This window comes from Hemiscyllium ocellatum, chromosome 34, assembly GCF_020745735.1.
Source record: "Hemiscyllium ocellatum isolate sHemOce1 chromosome 34, sHemOce1.pat.X.cur, whole genome shotgun sequence".
In the NCBI taxonomy this organism is placed as follows: domain Eukaryota; kingdom Metazoa; phylum Chordata; class Chondrichthyes; order Orectolobiformes; family Hemiscylliidae; genus Hemiscyllium; species Hemiscyllium ocellatum.
Window position 1 is genome coordinate 33518305 of NC_083434.1, and position 23583 is coordinate 33541887.

General features: G+C 41.1%; 1 protein-coding gene across 2 annotated transcripts in view; it reads left to right on the forward strand.

The window, feature by feature from the left end:
• The window catches only part of cdv3 (carnitine deficiency-associated gene expressed in ventricle 3), a 38125-nt gene that overhangs the window by 5872 nt on the left and 8670 nt on the right, over positions 1–23583 (forward strand). Inside the window, exons 2-5 of one of the 2 annotated variants that reach the window (XM_060849999.1) lie at positions 5147–5223; positions 8139–8275; positions 9437–9596; positions 13570–15206. In XM_060849999.1, coding sequence (XP_060705982.1) covers positions 5147–5223; positions 8139–8275; positions 9437–9596; positions 13570–13696 — 501 coding nt within the window. In that variant the 3' untranslated portion in view covers positions 13697–15206. Of the gene's footprint in view, positions 1–5146; positions 5224–8138; positions 8276–9436; positions 9597–13569; positions 15207–23583 lie in introns of those variants that run through there. The other variant, XM_060850000.1, reaches the window with a different exon arrangement.

Consider the following 23583-nt stretch of genomic DNA (forward strand, 5'->3'; position numbering starts at 1 on the left):
AGATACAAATGTCTTCCGACCATAAGCAGGAACAGCAATTTGGCCCCTTGAGCCAGTTCAATTGTTCAATAGGATCATGGCTGATGTGATACTTGTCACCTCCACCATCCTGCTGTTCCCCTTAACCTTTGATTCCCCTACTGATCAATAATCTTTTTTTCTCAGCCTTAAATACATACAATAATTTTGTGGATTGTTGGCTGGTGGTCTGTATCTGACACAAACCAACAGCCACTCTCAGAACAGATACAGACACGTACAATAATTTTGCCCATGCAGCACTCTATGGCATGGAGTTCCAAAGACACTCAACCCTTTTAAAGAAGAAATTCATCTTTATCTCAGTCTTAAATTGATGCCCCTTTATTCTGAGACTATGCATTCCAGTTCTAGACTCTCCCACGAGGGGAAGCATCCAGTCAGCACTGACCCTGTCCAAAGGGAATGAATCTGGGTGGGTTGCTCTTTGGAGTGTCGGTGTGGACTTGTTGGGCCGAAGGGCCTGTTTCCACACTGTAAGTAATCTAATCTAATCCTACCTCGGGATAGTGAATGTGTAAAATTCTTCACTTCAGAGTGCTCTTGAGGCTGGGTCGTTAAGTATATTCCAAGACTGAGAGACTGATATTTAAGTATAAAAATATCGAGGGTTACGAGAAAAAGGCAAGAAAGAGTTCAGAATTTGATCAACTATTGTCTCCTTGGCGGAGCCTGACTCTGACTAATAGCCTCCTCCTGTTCCTATGTCTTGTCTTGGCAGGCAGGAAGGTGCTTGCACTTAATGGTCTTGTCACAGCCTTGGTATTATGGTGGATGTCCCTTAGGGTAGTGTGCACAAACAAAGCATCTTAAACTGCTTTCCCTTGTCATAGACCAGCATTTGGGGTGTTTGGCTTTGGCTGCCACATTCTATGGCCGAATCAAAAACACCTGGGTTAGCAAAGGCAGGCAATATGTCAGGTATTGAGCAAATGTGTAAACATTCCAGCTTCAATATTTCACTTTTACTGAGCACGTTCAATTCCAATTGGGATTGGTGACGAGAACATGACAAACAGTATTCTACCAAGAGTGACTTAAAGCAACAATGTTTGTCACTTAGGTGTATCCTGCATTATATCCAAATGCTCTGTGGAGCTCATAGCTAGTGAGTAAAATCTGCAAGTGATTATTAAGATGTTTACATGTTTACTTGTCGCTGCAGCAGCATTTTGTGTTGATTTTTAAGGTCATCAATGGGTGACACTGCAAACATACTCCATTGAACATGAGGAATAGGGCATAAGATCATGTAGCTTGTTGAACTTGCTCTGCCATTTAGTTTGCCAATGAATGACCTTGTGCTTCATTTTCAATTTCCTGCCCATTTCTCATATCTCTTAATTACATGAGATACCAAAAATCAGTCTCAAATATATTCAAGTATAGAACATCAGTAATCATTTGGGATAAAGAATTGTGACAATTCACACCCTTTGAAAAATATGCATCTCAATGATCAGCTTCCTATCCTGTGACTGTGCCTGTATTGTAGACTCCTAAGGTGAAACAACATTTGTGTATCTTCAAGCATGTTCTTAATTTTTACTGTTTGAATGAGATCACCTCTCATTGTATAAAACACCACAATATCGATCCTATTTACTTAACCTATCATAACCCCTCATTCTAGTGAGCCCCTCTTCCTCCAGTGCAAGTATTTACTGTAATACAGGGTCCAAAATTAGCCACATTACAAGTATGTCACCAAAGCCCCATGCAATTATTGCAATATGTTCTCCAGTCCACTTGCAATAAAGGCCAACGAGCCACTTGCCTTCCATATTACTTGCTGTACTTGCGCACCAACCTTTTGTGCTCCTTGCATGGGTGAACCCAAGTGTCTCAGAACATCAACATTTACAAGTTTCACACCTTTTTAAAATATGTTGTTTCCCTTCTGACCAAAGTGAATAACTTGCACTCTATCAAGTTCTTCATCTGTCACTGTAATAATGAACTAATTTAGTTCACTTTGCAGCCTCTTTGTCCTCCCTGTAGTTTGCATTCCCACTAACATTGTATTGTTAGCACATTTGGATGCATTACTATCTCTTTGGCTCGGTCATTACTATAAATTGTATATAGCTGGGCTTATTGCCTAGCACTTGCTCACAAGGCACAGCCTCGCAACTGAAATGCTCCATTTATCCTTGCACCTATCCTTTAACCAATCTGCGGTTGATACTCATTAGGTAGCACTTTGTCTTGAGTTTGCTGACAAAACCCTCTTGTCCTCCAATATTTCCAAAAAAGTTTGGATCCTTGTTTTTCATCACCAGGCCCTTCCCGATCTACAAACCCCTCCAGCTGTAAATCCTTGGATGAATCGGTGTGCTTTCAATTCTGGCCTCATATGCATTCAGCTCTCCTTTCGCAATCAATATGAACATGCCTCCTGATTCTGGAATGTATAACAGCAAAATTATTGCAGGTGCTAGAAATCTGAAATAAAGCAAGCAATGCCAGAAACATTCTGGTAATCAACTTGAAATTGTACCTTCGCTTTCCTCCATGGATGCTGCCTGACTTGCTGCGTATTTCCAGCATTTTCTGTTTTATTGTTTACGAATTGGGAACTGACTTGATTTTTCAGTCATGGCAGGTGGTCTTAATTGTATACACATGGATATGAGCTGGGCATTGATTTAAGCAGTCTATAAATATAGAATAAAACGAGTTGGATTAGGAGACAGACTTGTAAGCTGATAATCTAAATATAAATATGCAGTTCAAATCTAGTTCCAGTAACCTACCATCTTTCTGGATAGAACACATACCATATGAGTTTGCCTAAGTCCTCAGAATCATACTGAATTTATGGAGGACATTCTGACCATCAAATCTATACCATCCTACTTGGAATAGTTATCCAATTGGTTTCACATATGGTCCATTGCTCTCTGTTCATTTTTGAAGTATTTATATCTGATTCTGGGAGATGCATTCCAGATCATGTCATATGTTATATCAACTTGTCACCTTTATTAAAATTCAGTTTTATTGCTTTGCCAACTACCTTAAATCTGTCCCCCCTCGGTTATTTGCAAGTGAAATAGTTTCTCCCTGGTAAAAATCAACTAGGAGAAAGTGAGGACTGCAGGTGCTGGAGGTCAGAGTTGGGAATGTGGTGCTGGAAAAGCACAGCAGGTCAGGTGGTATCCTGGTCCTCGGATGCTGCCTGACCTGTTGTGCTTTACCAGCACCACATACTGTACTCTCCCTGGTACAACCCCATCATTGTTAAAACTATTCAATCCAATCCATGACCATCTCCATGCTGAAATTACCAATCCTAGTTTTCTAGCCCCACTGCATAACTGCCCTCATATCCAGGTTGCTATTTTTATGGAGTATGCCCAATATTGAATAGGATTTTACGAAGTTGTCCTGGCATTCAAAAATTTGTTAACTTTTGCATTTCTCTTCCGCTGTTTAAGGTTGTACCATTTCATTCTTATTACTTTTGTAATTCTTAACCAAAATGCTTCTCACATCTCTACGTTAAACTTTGGGGCGGCACGGTGGCACAGTGGTTAGCACTGCTGCCTCACAGCGCCAGAGACCTGGGTTCAATTCCCGACTCAGGCGACTGACTCTGTGGAGTTTGCACGTTCTCCCCGTGTCTGCGTGGGTTTCCTCCGGGTGCTCCGGTTTCCTCCCACAGTCCAAAGATGTGCGGGTCAGGTGAATTGGCCATGCTAAATTGCCCGTAGTGTTAGGTAAGGGGTAAATGTAGGGGTAAGGGTGGGTTTCGCTTCGGCAGGGCGGTGTGGACTTGTTGGGCCGAAGGGCCTGTTTCCACACTGTAAGTAATCTAATCTAATCTAATCTTGACCCTGCATTTATCTGCCCAATTCCCAAGTCCTCCTGGGATCTTTTACTGTCTCAGTAAAAAAAAGAGATAAGATGTTAGTTACTTCCTAACTTGAATTCTTCATTGTGATTGGCAGCTTTGTGATGACCACTGAGGCCAGATATCAGTGATGCCTACAGATGGTCTAAAATTAATTCCTATCAGAAAAACTGAAATTCAGGCCAGAGAGGCTGCTAGATCTCTGCGGACAGCTCTCTTTGAAATCAGCAACCTATACATTCATTTCGCTACTTATTGTAAAATGCAGTAAATATTGTATATATATGCTTTGAGTCATATGCTCTTTACCAATAGCCTGGACTTGAGAATAAACATGCAAAAAGAGCCACGGACCCGTAAGTGCATAGATCCAGCAGTAGACGTGAATCTAGACTTTGAGCCAAGCTTATTCTGACTGAGTAGCGGAGGCAAATTGGTTAGCTAACTGGGGTTTAGATTCGAGAAAATTGAGCTTTGGTAGATGGACTTATGACTTTGTTCCATCACTTCAAAGCAAAAGTAAAAACCGGAGAGCCTATGCTTGGTCATTCAAATTACTTTTGTTTTGTCAGCTATTTTAATCAAATTATTTGGTATAGCATTGGTCCAGATTTTACAATAAGTAGCGAAATGAATGTATAGGTTGCTGATTTCAAAGAGAGCTGTCCACAGAGATCTAGCAGCCTCTCTGGCCTGAATTTCAGTTTTTCTGATAGGAATTAATTTCAGACCATCTGTAGGCATCACTGATATCTGGCCGCAGTGGTCATCACAAAGCTGCCAATTACAATGAAGAATTTAAGTTAGGAAGTAACTAACATCTTATCTCTTTTTTTTTGTAATATTACAGAAAGTACATGGAGTTGAGAGACACATGGCAACATAAACCAAATTATTTTAAAAATACATGGAAACTTTAACATGGAAGAGATCATTCACATTCCATAGATACACAATTCATTTTCTCAGACAAGAGAGGCTTTTTACATGTAACTGTGCCAATGAAAGTTTATTCAAGAGGGTGTCAAAAAAAAAATCAATGATTCCTAATTGAATTCCACCAGTAGGGATGACAGCCGCAGACTTTGGAGGAATGCAGAAAACTCTGATGGTTTTTGGATTTGTGGTTTACTGTGTATCTGGGTTGGATTCATTTCAGGTGTTTTACAGAAAATTGTATGTGCTTATAAAGGTAGCTTGGTGTATTCAGTTGCATACACTTAGTTAACTAACCTTGCTGCGTACTTTTAGGAGGATGAAGAATGGAAGGAGTTTGAGCAAAAAGAAGTTGATTATAGTGGCTTGAGGATCCATGCCTTACAAATCAGGTGAGCACATTAAAATTAGCTTGTCAATTGAGACCATTTTGCTAATATTTAACTATAACTGCATGAAGTATAACCATTAATCTGATTCCATCTTTTCTTAATTACTTAATGATAATTCAGAATTTTGATTCTTGAAAAGTTGTCTAAGTTGTACATTGCAATTGAATCAGTAAGTCAGCACAGAAAAAGTCCTACAAATCACACCTGGATCTACGCAATTAGTCCCATTCCCTTTGTTCATAGCCCTGTATTTAACTTGCTTTCAAAAGTAATTGTGGGGTGCTCTTTCTAATACCCTTTGAACATCTATGTATGTCATATCAATTGCATCAGTCAACAGCTTCTACAATTACATCACCTTAGCCAAGTGCAACCTACCTCAGTTGAGTCTGTACTGTTTCCCTGAACCCCATTTAATTTTGTCCCAGATTATTGTTTCTAAGAAATCCCCAGCATCAGCATAATATGGCCGGCACCATGGTGAGAACTGCTGCCTCACAGCGCCAGAGACCAGGGTTCAATTCCCAACTCAGGCGACTGTCTGTGTGGCGTTTGTACATTCTCCCTGTGTCTGCATGGGTTTCCTCCAGGTGCTCCGGTTTCCTCCCACAGTCCAAAAAAAAAATGTGCAGGTCAGGTGAATTGGCTAAATTTCCTGTAGTGTTAGGTGAAAGGGGTAAATGTAGGGGAATGGTTCTGGGTGGGTTGCTCTTCGGAGGGTCAGTGTGGACTTGTTGGGCCGAAGGGCTTGTATCCACACTGTAAGTAATCTAATGTATAATATGGAGTTGAGGTAACCATCAGTATTCTTAAATTGTTGGAATGGACTCCAAAGGGCTGAATGTCCCTCTGTTTCTTATGGAAAGCTAAGATCTTCAAAAAACAAATTACAAATGTGACTTGACAATACTAATGTTTAGGATTGCTGCATGTTGTCCTCAAGTATTACCTTGGTGCTGGTTAAAGACTGAGCTTTGGCTAAGACCTCAAACTCTGAGGTCTGTTTTATAGAGCTGACACGAGACTGGATTGTTTTGGTCCTGGAATGCTGCAGATTTTGTTGACTTTAGAAACAGCTGAACATATTGGGCTTGTGGTTATGCTTCTTTCTTGGTGTACATGGCCACCAGTGACTGGAGTTTGCACTATAAAATCATAACATTTTGTTCTTTATCCATTGCCACTGGCAACCTAGTGCCAGAACTCTTGTCACAGCAGACTGTATCCTACCTTGTAGCATACATTTCCCAGAACTCCCTAGCTCTTATTCACCCGAGTGTGAAATGCTGAGAGTCCGAGACTTGCAGATGCTGTCAATTTTGAGCTGTCATGTCTTGGTTTGAATGTGATGGTGGTGTTTTTGGGTGCAGGTGTGATTGAGATTATTACCATGCATTGACAGTTTGATACTGCAGGACAGTTCCAGTTTGGGCTTTGCCACAGTGGCCAGTTCTGGAAATTGTGAGCTGCAGTTTCTTCTCATGTCATCTGCCTTAGTGCAGCAATAAGAAACGTGCAGGCATTTGTTAGTCCTTTGCTTTTTGCTTATCTGGATGTGATTTTTGGAAGCAAGTATAGGATTGAACTGTGCGATACAATGCTGAATACTGCTTCCCCTGCTGGTGGAGTTCATTTCTTGCACAAAGGAGGAGAAATCTGACTAATCCTAATTTGCCCCCTTCATGTACTACTATGCAGACTTGGTAGGTTGGCTGATTTTCAATCTGTTTTGGAATTTAGTGGAACAGAAGAATTGTGAAGGGGTGAGAAGAGAGTTTAATGTTTTTTGCTCGGCTAAAACTTGGGATTACCAGTTGTCATTAACTCTGTTCCTGTTCAAATGCTCAAAAACGTTTGTTTTGATGACAAGTCAAGCCACTTAGTCATAGAGTCAGAGATATACAGCATGGAAGCACCCTTTGGTCCAACTCGTCCATGCCAATCAGATATACTAGACCTCTTTGCCAGCATGAGGCCCATATCTCTCTAAATCCTTCTTATTGATATTCCCATCCAGATGCCTTTTAAATGTTGTAATTGTACCAGCCTCCACCACTTCCTCTGGCAGCTCGTTCTATACACGTACCACCCTCTGTGGAAAAAGTTGCCCCTTAGGTGCCTTTTATATCTTTATCCCCTCACACGAAACAAACCTATGCCTTCTACTTTTGGACTCTTTCTCTCTCTCTCTCTCTCTCTCTCTCTCTCTGTCCCCCCCCCCCCCCCCCCCCCCCCCCCAAACCATCATGGAAAAAACCTTGTCTGTTTACCCTATCCATACTTGTATGCTTTTATAAACCTCAGCGTCCACTCCATGGAAAATAGCCCTAGTCTGTTGAACCTTTCCCTATAGCTCAAGCCCTCCATCCCTGATAACATCCTTGTAAATCTCTTCTGAGCCTGTTCAAGTTTCACAACGTCCTTCCTGTAGCAGGGAGACCAGAATTGCATACAGTATTCCAAAATTGCCCTCACCGATATTTTGTACAGCCGCAACATGACCTCCCAACTCCAATACTCAATGCACTGACCAATAAAGGCAAGCATACCAAATGCTGCCTTCACTGTTCTATCTACCTGTGATTCCACTTTCAAAGTAATATGGATCTGGGCCCCAAGGTCTTTGTTCAGCAACGCTTCCCAGGATCTTACCATTAAGTGCATGGGTCCTGCCTTGATTTACCTTTTCAAAATGCAGCACCTCACGTTTACCTAAACTAAACTCTCCCTGCCTTGGACGATAGCGTGGTGTAAGTTGGCACTCAATCACTTGACCTGAGAGAACTATTGTAACATTAAAGCATTCTTATCAGTTTGATTCCTGCTTCTATCCAAGTGAAGTGAGTTTAGAGCTGCTGGAGCTTTCTGAACAGAATATTGAATTAATGTAACTCTTGCTGTGACTAACTTGACAGTGATGAAAGAGAGGAAGAAGATGATGAGAAGAAAGATGATCAAGGTGAGGATGGTGAGAATGTCTTGTATAGAGATGGAGATGAGCTAGCCGGGCCCTGGAACAAGATGACACAAATTCCAGCACCTGCTGTTATGGGTAAGTGTCAAGATTGCTTTGACCATAGAAAATATATTAAAAATAACACTCACTTGAATAACTTGAGGCAACATTGTAACATTCTCCAAAAGAAGTTGCAAGTGATGGGGAAAATACCCATTTTAGCAGTGAGGTTCTGGAGATGACAAAAATAAATAGTTGCTGAGGAGGAAACTAGTAAGTATGAGTGAGAGCCAGACTTGGAAATCAAAACTATATGCTATTAACTCTGGTGCTTCACCAGTGGTAAAAATAGACATTTTTTAAAAAAGGTACTTTTAATACAATACTTAAATTACCTATTGTGGGCTCAAAACCATGACACTGGGATTAAGATTCTAATTATCTATTGAGTTAACGAAGTTGTGTAAGAACTTCCCATCACTTATACACTTAAATCTAAAGTTAGAACATGGGATGGGTATGGTTGCAGTATTAAACAGGCCTGGGAGCAAAACAGCATGCAGACATCACTTTGGTGGGAAAATCAACATATGCAAGCCAACTGAGTGTTCCTGGCAACTTTCCAGGAGTTGGTGTTTTTGGTTTGAAAGACTGTTGTGCTCTTTGCTGCTATAAGACAGTGGATAAATGCTGAAGCATTGTGAACTGTTCAGTGAAGCTGTTTGATTATGCTGATCCAGACATGATTAGTTCAAAGGTTAATGTGCAGCTTCCAGAACAGCAGAATTTGCTCAATGCATAAATACTGTTCCCGCCAGTTCAAAGAATTGAATCTGAAACTTCCAAGCTTTTGAGCATTAAGGAGAGTTTGTGGCCATGGGAAGGAAGGATGTAAAATTGCTATTGAAGTACTTTTGTGGGGAATGTAATCAGTCTGCCTATGCTGTTAGATATCCTCTCCGTTTGCCCCTTGTTTTCTCCCTGTTATAGCTGTGGTGATTATTATTGAACAGGAAAGAAAAATGATTTCATGGTGTGCAGTATTCCAGTCTGATCAATTAACTGGTTATTTCAGACCCGATCACTTTCACTTCTGAATATAACGTCTGACCTTTTCTAAGTAAGCCACCATGGCTAAACCTCTCAGTTTAACCATTCTCGAACCCTGCATGGATGCACGCTAGATCATTATTTTGTTTGTCTAGAGCTGTTGTAGAATGTTCATCTGCAATCTGTCTAACATAAGTGTGACTCCAGTTGCAGAAGTCCCAGAATCAAAGCCATCTGGTGTGTATCGACCTCCTGCAGCCAGATCGGGTAATGTGCGAAGAACACAATCACAGGGACCACCAGAGATTTTCAATGATGCTCAGTTTCCATCCCTACAAGCTTCTGCAAAGCATATAGAAACGAGAAAGTAAGCCTTGGATGCATTCACTTTACCGATTTGCTGCTTGTTTGATTTTCTTGGACACTTGAAACTTCTGGTGGAAGAGAAGTTCGATTGCCTTTCTATGAAAAACACTGAACATTTTCAGTTTATTAAGGTTCTTCATTTTCAGATTCTTTAACCTCTGGTTCATGGACTTTCCATTCGGCCATTTGTGAACCTTGCAGGAATTCGTACTATGAACTTCAAGTGCATTAAAACGGTGTCTGCTGTGCTTTTTCTCAGCTATTTCCATTGCACCAATCATCTGTGAAACATTCGTATGACTTCAATTATTTTTGGATTTTTCACACTCGTAAGGCTACATTTTTTTGTAGATTTCAGCAATGTTCCTATATATTTGAGCAAACTTAATTTTGATTTCAGTTTGTTCTTTAGCACTTAATCACGGTCAGTGATTGCATACACTACCTGGTACAGAACAATCCATGAATTATTTGTTGTGAAGAGAGGTGGTGTTGGGACTGCTAGTGAGATGGAGGTTGAAGTTACCTCTGTACCCTAGAACAGTTGGGGTATGGGCAGGGGAAAGATGGGGAATATGCTCTTGAATGCTGTCCAGTACATTAGAAAGTCTACAGATTGAGCAAAACATTGAAGTCCGTGCAGTAAAAGAGCTTTCTGCCACCAGGGAACAATTCCACTTCTGGATAGCTACGAGAGGCCAAATAGGTTGCTATGAATCATTGAGATGGGGAGAAGGAAGAAGTGAAAATGAAGAACCACATATTTTCTTGTGCAGTAAATCCAATTAAAATCATTGTATATGTCAGATATTTGCAGTTTATCTAAATATTTATATTTTTGAATTGATCTGTCTTGCCTTCATTTATACATCGTTTTTGTTCAATCTCCACATACAAATTGGCTGCCATAATTAGATTGTTGTACTACTTGTTATAAATTCATCTAATTTTATCTAGAGCATATTAACTCTATCGCTGCTGTACCCTAGATTCAAAGGTTGGGCATGTAGGAGGTAAAATACCAAATGCTGTTGGAACTAGTCTGCAGTGGATAGACCTGACTGACACTCCCACAAATCATCATGTTACCTTGCTGGGCTTTTTTATATAAAAGATGTCTGGTTGCAGCTTAAGTGAGAGGGCTTGCAGAAACAGTCGCATTTTTAAAGCAGTTTTGAGCATGATTGGCTGAAGGTGCACTTACTCATTGCCTCTGCCAGGATCATATAGGATTTAATCTATATCTAAATCATTTTGGATGTAATCCAGAACTCTGACTCTAACGAAATGAAGCACCTGGAGGACTTGTGTATGCTTTTGAAAGGGTCAGAGGCTAACTGAAACTTCACCTGCACGAGGTAAATGATCATGGTCCTCCTTTGTAACTTGATTAAAATGTCTACTATTTTAGACACTTTGACATATTTGAATGAATAGGATTTAACAACGTAAGTGCCTATGCTTGATAATATGGAGCTGTAATCCCTGTCGATGAGGCTGAGAAATATCCTCTTGGACCCAGGGCAGGATCTGCAATGTGTTGCTTCCAGGCAAGTCTGGAGCTATGTAAACGGGAGGTAAGGCCCCCTTCAGCTTGCAGCTGAATCCATGTCTCTGTGGCATAGGACTGAGTGCTGTGTGGGTCCTCAGATAGCAGCAAATAGCTCTTGTGGGTATTTTATGCAAAAACTGTGTCCATTGCACCTGTTTTTGCTGTGGTTTCAGATGTACTGTTATCTACCAGTGATCTGCCAGGAAGTAGCCTAAAACGTTTAATAATCTTGAAATGAGGATGAGCCAAGTCTGCAAGTGCTAGGTATCTCATCATCCTTCAGGCTATTTGGAGTCCAGTTTGCAATATTGAAGGTGTGAGGACTCCATTGCAAAAGCCAGGAGCACGATTTAAAGCAGCCCTTCACGTGTGAAACAGGGCAGTTAGGGAAACTCCGTCATGGGAGAACTCCATGTTAGTGTCAGCAATGAGCTAACTGATATCCCATTATCCTGAGTCTACTATCACTTTGAGAAACTTGACACTGACGCAGTTATGGCTGCTGAAAAAGCCATGACCCTCCCCACCCTTGCACTGCAGGGGGCAGGGATGCTTCTGAAAAAGTCAAAGGTCACCTGCAGCAAGTAAATTATCCCATTCCTCCAGTACTCCCTGCAAACCCCATCCTGCCCCTGCTAAATAGTGGCTAATGGTCTTGTCATGAAGCTGCCCCCTTGGGGATGTATAGTGCCACCAGCAGTTGCTATTTCCACTGGTACTGGTGGCATGAGAAATGTGTCAGCTTCTGGAAAGCCAGCAGCTCTGTGAAAAGGACTTCCACTGCCTGGGAAGTTACAGCAGCCATTTAAGTTGATGTGCACGATCCATGTGCTTGCCACGTGGGATTGTGTTCCCTGCTGGTTCTCTGATCAGTGGGTGGCCTACTAGAACTCCAGTCAATGTGTGAACCAACTTGAATTTCATGTGGTGCATAAAAACATGTCTGATAATTGGCTACTTCATTTTTTTTAAGCAAAGCCTTGATGTTCGTGCACACTGGATTTTCTGCAGTCGTGTGGGTGTACATACCACAGAGTATGAAAAGCTGACTCATGCAGGTGGAGTTTTTGCATGAAACCCCAGTTAATTTTTATTTTGGGGTTATGACAGTGCAATTGATTAAAGATGCTGCTCACAACTTTTCAGAAGGCTCCAGTGAACTTTCTTCCTGCTTCAAATAAAGATTGCATTCCAAGGAGAGAAGTCTGTTATGAGTGATTAAGTGATTTGTCACCTTACTGCAGACTGTTCATGGGATCCAAGTGATTGTTGTCACATTGACTTTCTTTTGAATAGCCAAACAAGATATGGTTCTGGGAGCTGCTGGGATTGTGCTGTTCTTGACCTGACTAACCTCTGCTGGTTGAGAACCTTCAAACCAAATGGTTTTTAATGTTCCTGCGATCCTCTATTTGACAACATAGCCAGCTTACTGCCATCAGTTGCTTCATTTTATTAGCATTATACAAAGTTAGGAAAAATCAGATCATCTTGAGGATGTAAATCTTATGTTCTGTATTTGCTCTCAGCTCACATTAATGTGGATCATCTGTTAAATAGATGTGGCTGGAATCTGATACTTTCTAGAATTGTGAAATGTCATCGTGATCTTGCGTAATGAGTGTTTAGATCTTACAAGATTTGTCATGATTCAGTGCAAGGTTAAAGTCTGTCTGATGCTTCTATTTTAAATTATTTAGTGACAAGATCTGAAGATTGTCTGATGTGGATTTACATTTGTCTCCATTGTGATGTTTGGATTTATCTGCTGGCTGTGGAGAACTGATGGGTCATTTAGTCCATGCAATTGTTCGGAAGCAAAGTTATGCAACCACTGGAGTGAGATGTGGTCAGTCAGCAGGATACATTATGGTGTGTAATCCTCATTGAGCTCCTGCCATTATGAATGCTATCTTTACTGCATGGAATAATTAGGAGTTTCAAGCCTTCAATCTGACTTGTACAGCTATAGGACATGCAGCTTCTGTCAATGTCATTAGAACAGAAAAGCTAATTTGTTTGTGGAGGTTGAATGAAAGGAGAAACACTAGATATCTGCTACAGGGTAAGGTCTTTGCTCCCTGAATGTAGTTCAGCCTCCATATACAAACCTGCGATTTCCTGCTCCCAGAGAATTTGCGACTTCCTTTTTGTGCATTTACTTTCTTTGCTGTTGCTTCCCAATAAACCTAACGACTTTGACAGAACACGGACCTTTTCTTTATTTGGGTGTAGGAGCACCATATTACCTGGTCAGTGACCTGATAAATTTTTAAAAGGAACTCGCAGCCTTTTTGTATGTGGAGGTTAAACTACATTCAAAGAATGAGGAAGACTGTGCCAGTGGTAACATTTAGTCACGTTTTCTAGTTTTGTGTTTGAGCATTTTTTGAGCTGATCATTAAAAATTGTTTTTTCCCAGAGATAAAGAAATGGAAAAGACCTTTGAGATGGTGAAATACAAAAACAGAGCCAGGGAGGATGGTTCTAAAAGTCAGTCCGTTCAGCTAGAACTTGGCAACCAGTTTGCTGTTCTTGGGGAGCAGTAAATATTGGTGCATTTTTTACAGACTGGTGCTCTGTATTCCATCCCAGGTAACTAATCTACATGGATCCCATCTGTCTTCACCCCACAATGCCAGAGAAAAAATTTAATTGACCTGGTATAGTCTTCTTCGGACAATGAGGCATCTGCAAGACATCATGGGAATTTTAAGCTTGAAGCACAATAACTGCTGTCATCTACTATGGACTGGAGTTGATATAAGGGTTTGAATGAAGTGTCAGTCACTCTTGGAGCGACATTTTTGGATAAAGATTAAAAATGCAGCCATTAAGTGGTCCATTTGTTTATCATCCTGCTTCCTATTTGAATGTTGAGCCTCTGTAAGGTGACTACCTCAGTTTTGACAGAGAGAGCTGTGGACACCATTTTTGACTGTACCTCCTTTGCCACCTCAAGTCTGCTACCATTTTTCTTTAAAAGGAGTATTACAACACTGTAGTTGAACATTTCAGAATTTTAAACTTAAATTCCTGGGAGCAGAAATAGAAATTGTCTATCAGTCTACAAATTGAACTTGAGACTGCGCAACTTCTAAGTGCCCTTACCTTAAATAAAATCCAGTGCGGCATCCATTAAAACATCTGCTTTTTCAGGCTGGGGCTAAGAGGCTGCATGCAAAGGCTTGGACTGCATCGCTTTCCTGCATAAGATCATTCTCCGCGTGTGCATTATGATGGCAGTGAGCTGTAATCTGCTTCACCACTCTAGCATCCTCTTCCAAAGCTCCCTGATGCTAGCAGGACCATAGTCTGACTTGAATCTAGGCCGCACTTCATACTTCATAGCTTTCTGTTGACTTTTATAAGCAGCATCATCAATAAACCACACAATCCTCTGATCCTCAACCTGCTAAGAACTGTAGAAAACCAAAATGGTCACCAGCAGTTAAACACCATCCCTGGAAATGTGGAATTGAAAAGAGGGCTTTGCAACAGTGTTCCTGTTTGAATTATTTGCATAATCTCACCTGAACAATCAGTCTAGCGCTTGTTACATGTGACATTAATAATGACACTTGTCAGTGAACCTCTGGAGGTTGAATTTAATTCATCCAATTTTTGTGTATTTATGTAATTAACTATTATGAAACCTTAACTTGGGCCTGGGGAAAATAAAGTTTTAGGTTGCAGTTTAAAAAAACAGCTGTACAACTATTTATGAAGACTTTTTGGTACAGTATTTTCTTAAGGTTCTGGTTTTAAGATCACTTTTAAAATTGGCCATAAATAAGTGCATCTTAGGCCCTGACTAGTTGCATTATCAAATTTTCTTCTTTTTGGCTTGCAATAACCTTAATTCTCTGTTCAAGAACTAACAGCAACACTTTACTCAAAGTAGGCATCATTGGGTTGTTTTACGATGCACACTATTTTGTGCTTTACAAATAGAACAGCAGCTATTGTCTGAACGTGTTTGAATCCTGGGCATGTATTATGGCTGTACTGGAGAAAACAAAATTGAAATAAATCAATAAAGCTGCAATATTTGCATTTTTTTGTCTTAACAGTTGGTTTAGCAACTGCCTGCAGTCTGTTTGGGAGGTAATGATTCAAATTGCTGCAGGCATTGTTTTGGGCAACAGTCATTGAGATAATAAACACATCATTCAAATTGCATTATGTTATGATGGGTACACATTAACCTGACTTGAAAAATACAGCAGCTTAAAGTAGAATTTTTGCTATAAGCTGAACAAGTGAACTCTACCGCATTGCTTTCTGTTAAGCCATTGAGTGGGAGAATTAGTGTTGCAAAAAGATCTTTTAATTTTGTCAATTCCTTTGTAGAGCAAAGAAGATTAATTTGTGATTTTGTATCCAAAGTAATTTTTTTTGACGCTTGTGAATCATATCAGGTGAAAAAAACTTGGGGTCCCAAAGTTTAAATGTTTTGTTGTATCAGGTATACTTTGGAGAGGCTAATCTCTGAAACAACTGCCTGTAATTGTAAAAGTTTCATTACGGTCCCAGAGATGACCCTCTAACTTTCATTAGCATCTTTCCTCCCACTGGGCAGTGTGTTTGCAGCATGTTCGTAGAATCCCCACAGTGCAGAAAGAGGCCATTGAATCCTGTTGTAAGAAACAAAGACGATTTTGAAAGCAGTTTCTAAAGGTTAAATGGACAGCAGTAGAAAGCAGAGTTGGCCTAGTTGAATGTCTTAAAGCCCAGAGAGTTGCAGCCAAGCTACAGGTGGATCTGAGGGCAGCATGAGACCAGCATGGCTACCATAACAGCTGCTCCTACCAAAGCATCGACAAGCAGCATTTAACTCTGCCTTAACCAAGTTGAGTCATGGTTGCATCAATACACTGTCATAAAAAGCTGCTGTTTCCCAATGAACACTCGTGCTTGAGTGGAACAAAGAATGCATTGGCACAACTAAATCAAAATTACTGGTGTTGTAAAAAGCATAACAAGAATGGTCGTGTGAGGGAACCTTGGTTGACGAGGGAGGTTGAATGTCTTGTAAGGCGGAAGAAAGAGGCTTACATAAGGTTGAGGAAATAAGATTCAGACAGAGCGTTGGAGGGATATAGGATAGCCAGGAGGGAGCTGAAGAAAGGGATTAGGAGAGCTAAGAGAGGCATGAAAAATCTTTGGCGAGTAGGATCAAGGATAACCCTAAGGCCTTTAACGTGTATGTGAGAATCATGAGAATGAGGGTAGGTCCGATCAAGGACAGTAGTGGGAGACTGTGTTTTGATTCGGAAGAAATAGGAGAGGTCTTGAACGAGTACTTCAGTATTTACAAATGAGAGGGACCGTATTGTTGAAGAGGAGAGTATGAAACGGACTGGTAAGCTGGAGGAGCTACTTGTTAGGAAGGAAGATGTGTTGAGCATTTTGAAAAACTTGAGGATAGACAAGTCCCCTGGGCCTGACGGGATAGATCCTAGGATCATGTAGGAAGCGAGAGAGGAAATTGCAGAACCGTAGGCAATGATCTTTTCGTCTTCACTGTCGATGGGGATGGTGCCAGGGGACTGGAGAGTGGCGAATATTGTGCCCCTGTTTAAAAAAGGGAATAGGGATAACTCTGGGAATTACAGGCCAGTTAGTCTTTCTTCAGTGGTAGGCAAAGTAATGGAAAGGGTACTGAGGGATAGGATTTATGAGTATCTGGAAAGACACTGCTTGATTAGGGACAGCCAGCACAGATTTGTGAGGGGTAGGTCTTGCCTTACAAGTCTAATTGAATTCTTTGAGGAGGTGACCAAGCATGTGGATGAGGGTAGAGCAGTGGATGTAATGTAGATGGATTTTAGTAAGGCATTTGATAAGGTTCCCCATGGTCGGCTTAGGCGGAAAGTCAGGAGGCATGGGATAGTGGGAAGTTTGGCCAGTTGGATAGAGAACTGGCTAACCGGTCGAAGCCAGTGTGGTGGTAGATGGTAAATATTCAGCCTGGAGCCCAATTACAAGTGGAGTTCCACAGGGATCAGTTCTGGGTCCTCTCCTGTTTGTAATTTTTATTAATGACTCGGAAGAGGGAGTCGAAAGGTGGGTCAGTAAATTTGCAGATGATGTGAAGATTGGAGGAGTTGTGGATAGTGAGGAGGGCTGTTGTCGGCTGCAAAGGGACTTCGATATGAAGCAGAGCTGGGCTGAGGAGTGGCAGATGGTGTTCAACCCTGTCAAGCGTGAGGTTGTCCATTTTGGAAGGACAAATAAGAATGCGGAATACAGGGTTAACGGTAGGGTTCTTAGTAAGGTGGAGGAGCAGAGGGATCTTGGGGTCTATGTTCATAGATCTTTGAAAGGTGCCACTCAGATGGATAGAGATTGTAGGAAGGCCTATGGTGTATTAGCGTTCATTAGCATAGGGATTGAATTCAAGAGTCGTGAGGTGATGTTGCAGCTGTATAGTACCTTGGTAAGGCCACATTTGGGGTACTGTGTGCAGTTCTGGTCACCTCATTTTAGGAAAGATGTGGAAGCTTTGGAGAGGGTGCAGAGGAGATTTACCAGGATGTTGCCTGGAATGGAGAATAGGTTGTACGAGGGTAGGTGAGAGTGCTAGGCCTTTTCTCATTGGAACGGCAAAGGATGAGGGGTGACTTGATAGAAGTTTATAAGATGATCAGGGGAATAGATAGACTGACTTTTCCCCCGGGTACAACAGTGTGTTACAAGGGTACATAAATTCAAGGTGAAGGGTGGAAGGTATAGGGGGGATGACAGGGGTAGGTTCTTTACCCAGAGAGTGTGGGGCATGGAATGCGCTGCATGTGGGAGTGGCGGCGTCAGAATCATTGGGGACCTTTAAGCGGCAATTGGATAGGTACATGGATAGGTGCTTAAGCTAGGATAAATGTTCGGCACAACAGCGTGGGCCGAAGGGCCTGTAGTGTGCTGTATTGTTCTATGTTCTAATGGAAATACACAGTCAGTCCAAACTTGTAGCAAATCAACTGGTCGGCATGGATACGTTGGACTGAAGGATGTACATCTCTGACTCTAAACAACAGACTGAAACCAAATAAATACTGCACTTATACCACCATAGCTGCTTGAATGGAGCTGTAATCTAATGGGCTGCATAATATTACTTCTTTTGCGAACACTGTTTTGACCGTATAGGGGTATTATACCGTGTACGTACTGCTCACTGATTCAAAGAGGATATTCACATAATGCAGATGGTGCAGTTAAGAAAGTAGTGAAAAGAAGGAGTTTAAAGAGAATTGAGCTCTGAGGTACAAAAGTTAAAACTTCATCCTGTTTTTAAAAATGAAGAGCTGTTCAACGGATGTAGAAATTATAAAAACCAAATATTGTAGATGCTGGAAATCTGAAACAAGCCGTGCTGGAGAAACTCATCTGGCAGCATCTGTGGAGAGAGTTTTGAGTCTGGTATGACTCCTTTTCAGGCCCTGAATATTAAAGTTAAACCAAGGGTAGAAAAAATTAATTCCTGAAGAAGGACTTATGCCCGAAACGTCGATTTTTTTTCTTGCTCCTTGGATGCTGCCTGACCTGCGCTTTTCCAGCAACACGTTTTTCAGCTCTGATCTCCAGCATCTGCAGTCCTCACTTTCTCCTAGAAAAAATTAATGATGTAATTAGATTTTGAAACAGATATAGGTTGATGTGTTTCACACCACTGTCCTTTTGAGCTGATTCTGAGGCTTTAAAATAATGTGAAATGTCGTGCTGTAGTTAAAGTTTAATGAACAGCTAACCCATTGACTTTTTTATATTCCTGGTTTGAAGTTGTTAACAAGTGCAAATAATGTTCCATTCTAATTGAGATCGCTATTGAAAATTCCATTTTGGTGTTTAAGCTCTGATGAACTGAGTTACCTTTTGTGAAATATTGAAGAAAACCTCAAGGTGGTTTTTAGATTAGATTAGATTCTCTACAGCGTGGAAACAAGCCCTTCAGCCCAACCAGTCCACACCGACCCTCCGAAGAGTAACCCACCCAGGTCCGTTTCCCTCTGACTAATGCACCTAACACTACGGGCAATTTAGCATGGCCAATTCATCTGACCTGCACATCTTTGGACTGAGAGGAAACCAGAGCACCTGGAGGAAACCCACGCAGACGAGGGGAGAATGTACATGCTCCATACAGGCAGTTGTCCGAGACTGGAATTGAACTTGGGACCCTGGTGCTGTGAGGCAGCAGTACTAACCACTGAGTCACTGTGCGCCCTAAGTTTTAAAATTCTGCTTTAAGTTGGCTAGTGAAACTGGCTAAATCTATCGTTAAAAACAGATCCACTGGAGCTATCAGCTTTTCTAGAGCAATCAGAGCAGGATAGTTTCAGTGAAGCTCGTTTATGGCAGGCTGTTGTCCAAGTACATAATTGGAAAAGTAGCTAACTATGTAGACTTTATAAACTTGCACACAAGTGCTTGTAAAAAGCCTGCTCTCTCGATTCCTGTGTAAAACTATTTGAATTGTGTAGTTCTCTGCTAGAAAACACTTCACTCTTATGCAACTGTTTGACATGACTAAAGTAACTATAATTGCAGAAAGGAGGAGGCAACTGTTAGAGGTACATTGATCTTGCAATCACATGAGCCAATTATTTCTTAAGTGCACTTTGTAAAATCACGAGTAAGCTAGATAAAGTTATCTTTGAAATTTAAAGTATACTCAAAGAGCTTACAATTTTTTTTCATTGTGTGTTACCTTCATTTTAGTCTCAGGATTTATTGCCAGACATGTACTTACTGAGTTTAACCCCAAAAACAAGCCTGTATACTGAAATAAAGATAGTCACCATTTAGGTTCATGTACGTGGACCACATTCTGAGAATTGTATAGAGTTGCAGAATGCAAAACAACCTCTCGGTCCAATATCTGGTGAGCAAAATGCAGACAGGAGCCTAGCCCAACTCGTGACTTCACTCATCAACTGTGGCTGAATTCAGGAGGGTGGTCCAAATATAAAGCTGAGGTGAGATTACTGTCATTACGGCTCAGGTATCTGGTGAATGAAAATTGTCCAATTTGAGTGCATCCGTTTTGTGGGTTTGAGACGGGGAATATTTTGTTTAAAGCTTTTATCCTGTTTTATATTTGTAAAGGACTCTTTTCCTATTCACAGACTGTTTAATCAAATGTACTTGGATTCGAAAGTTAAATTTTTAAACAAGTAGGTGTGAACCTTTACAAAATAATTGAACATGATACATTTCATAAATGATCATGCATACAATTTCTTGTAGGAAATCTGTTCTCGAGTTGATTCCTTTGCACAGCGATTGGAATGGAAAAACAGTTGTGGTTGCTTTGTGATTGTTTGGTCTCTGATTTCTGAATGTTTGGGCAGTCAGTGTCCTTGCCCTTCTGGATGGGTGGTTATGCTCAAGGCCGTTGTGTGTTTGTAAACATGAAAAATCGAGCCCACACTGCTGAACATGTCCCAATTTCCAAACAGCAGCTCACTATCACTTGTAATTCAGCTGTCCCATTGTTTGTTCCTGCAGGATTCCAATACCAGAGCTGGAAATTACATTGAGTTTCATGATGCATGTTTTGCTGTCTGAATATACAAATTACATTCATTGGTGGTAGCCAGTGCAGGGAGTTGTTTCAGTCAGCAAGCCCAGGTAGAAAAAATCTTGAAATTGAGACTAATTGTCTATCCAAGGATTTTCAAATTGCGGTGCATAAAGTAGGGTATCACCGGACTGATCTGACCCTCATCCAGTCCAAGATTTTGAATCTGCCTCAGTCGTGTTCTCCTGGGAGGTCTCACTGTGCTAGAGTGCCACATCACTTGATCATCACTTGATTATTACAGTCAATTTTTGCATTTTGTTTTGCAGCCTTGAACTGTTTGAGATGTATTCACACGCGCTCACATTTCTATGCCAGACATGTGCGTAGCAATTTTTGAGAAGATTTATAGCTCAGGTTGATAAGTATGTAAGTTGGCTTGCTGAGCTGGACAGTTTGTTTTCAGATATTTTGTCACCATGACAAGGTAACATCAGTGAGAGTCTCCAGTGGTATGTCCCACCTCTCAATTTATGGGTCTTGGTTTCTTACGGTGGGTGATGTCATCTCTGGTTCTTTTTTTCAGGGGAAGGGAGATAGGCTCTAAGTTGATGTGTTTATTGATGGAGTTCTGGTTAGAATGCTATGCCTCTAAGAATTCTCATGCATGTCTTTGTTTTGCGTGTCCTAGGATGTGTGTGTTGTCCCAGTCAAAGTAGTGTCCTCCTTTGTATGCATGGAAGCTAGTGAGCGTGGCTCGTGTCTTTTGGTGGCCAGTTGGTGTTCATGTATCCTGGAGGCAAATTTCCTACTAGTTTGTGCAATATAGTATTTTTTACAGTTCTTGCATGGCACTTTGTTAATGACGTTAGTTTTGCTGATAGTATCTAATAGATCCTTTAAGTTCACTAGTCGCTGTTTAAGTGTGTTGGTAGGTTTGTGAGCTACCATGATTCCAAGGGGTCTGGAAGTCATTTCTGATTTGTTTTGATGTAAAGCAATGTGGTTATAGTTTTTGGTTGTGTTTGAGTTTGTTTCTGAGGAATCGGTGGATTGTGTTTATTGGGTACCCGTTTTTCTAAAAAAATGTTGCATAGGTTTTTCTCCGGCTGTTTGTAGTTCTTGGGTGTTGCTGTGAGATGTAGCTTGTTGAAATAATGTCTTGATGCTGCTCCATTTGTGGGTGTCAGGATGATTGCTTCTGAAGTTTAGTATTTGGTCAGTGTTTGTTTTTCTGTTGACACTGGTTTGAAGCTCTCCTTTAGCTGTATGTTCAACTGTCACGTCTAGGAATGGGAGTCTGTCGTTCTCTTTTGTGAATTTTATGCCTGTCAGTCTATTGTTGGTGTTGTATGTTTTCTCTAATTTGTTCCGTTTTGTGATGACAGTAGTGTCATCCACGTACTTTGGGTCCATCGGCGGCACAGTGGTTAGCACTGCTGCCTCACAGCACCAGAGACCCGGGTTCAATTCCCGACTCGGGCAACTGACTGTGTGGAGTTTGCACATTCTCCCCGTGTCTGCGTGGGTTTCCTCCGGGTGCTCCGGTTTCCTCCCATAGTGTTAGGTAAGGGGTAAACGTAGGGGAATGGGTGGGTTGCGCTTTGGCGGGTCGGTGTGGACTTGTTGGGCCGAAGGGCCTGTTTCCACACTGTAAGTAATCTAATCTAATCTAAACCACTGTTTCACTAGAGGTTCACTGATGATGTTATCTAGTCATGGTGATGAAACGTCTGAAAACAAGCCTTCCAGCTCAGCGAGCTAACTTAGGCATGTGCTTGCTGGATTTTACCCCAAATAAATACAAAATTGGAACTCTACACAGTTGACAAATATTTGCAAACCCCAAATACAAAAGTTACTAGTTTGATCAACATATATGCTGAAATATAAAATTTTACTACCCAGGCCCACATAACCTACACTGTTTTCTGAGAATGTGTAGTTGCAAAATGCAAGCCAACTCTGTCCAACATCCCGTGAGCAAAACATCATCAGGAGCCTTGTTCAACTAATCAATCTGTTTAGAAATGTTATTGTATACCTCTGGAGCCTCCTTGCTTAGAGGCAGCGGCAGTGCCACTGTGGCCCAAAAGCCCCTTCACATTCTTACATATTATTAAGAACACGGAGCTGTAGCTGCCTAGATCCTTAAACTGAGTGGCATTCCCACTCTACAGCTGTCAGCCCTTCAGTCACTTCAACCTGCCCTGTTTGCCGTGATTATATATTCTGATTTGTCCATTTATCAAAGGTTGGAGGGACCGAATATTGCACACATTGTATGCTGACAACATCAATAACAGAATCGATATCTCAATGCTACTTCCCAAAAGCAGTGAACACATCAGATAATTTGGTCCCTCAAATGTAACCAGCTCAGCTGCACTAAAACGAGGCATATCCTGGCAGAAATATCAGCATGCTTACTATTTGTCCAGTCAGGCCAGGCTTCAAATCCCATCACTCTTTTCTGGGAATTGCACATCAATTTTTCGGAAATAAATTATTCTAATTTTAACAGGCAACCAGAATTAGCTGTGCTGTTTGAGAATGACTCCTTGTTTCTGGTTTTCTTAAGAGAAAGTAACATCTTTGATTTACTGTTATGCGATCCTTTTATTTCGCATACCTAAACTGGAAGATCTGCAGTTTCACTACCATGCAGATGTTTAGCTGGAAAGTTGACTGCCTGTGAATTTGCAAATAGTTGATCTTTTGTTGCTGTTGCATTCCACAAATTGGGAAGATGCTTTATGCATCCAAACATGAGAGTGGAGTGAAGTTGGAACAGCTGTTGCTAATGTTTGTAATTACCAAATTGAGAATCAAATGAATTCGGATTCCAAGTTTATGTGAGCACAACTTATTTAAGCCTTTCTACTGAGCAGAAAATCAGTGTATCTTTGGCAG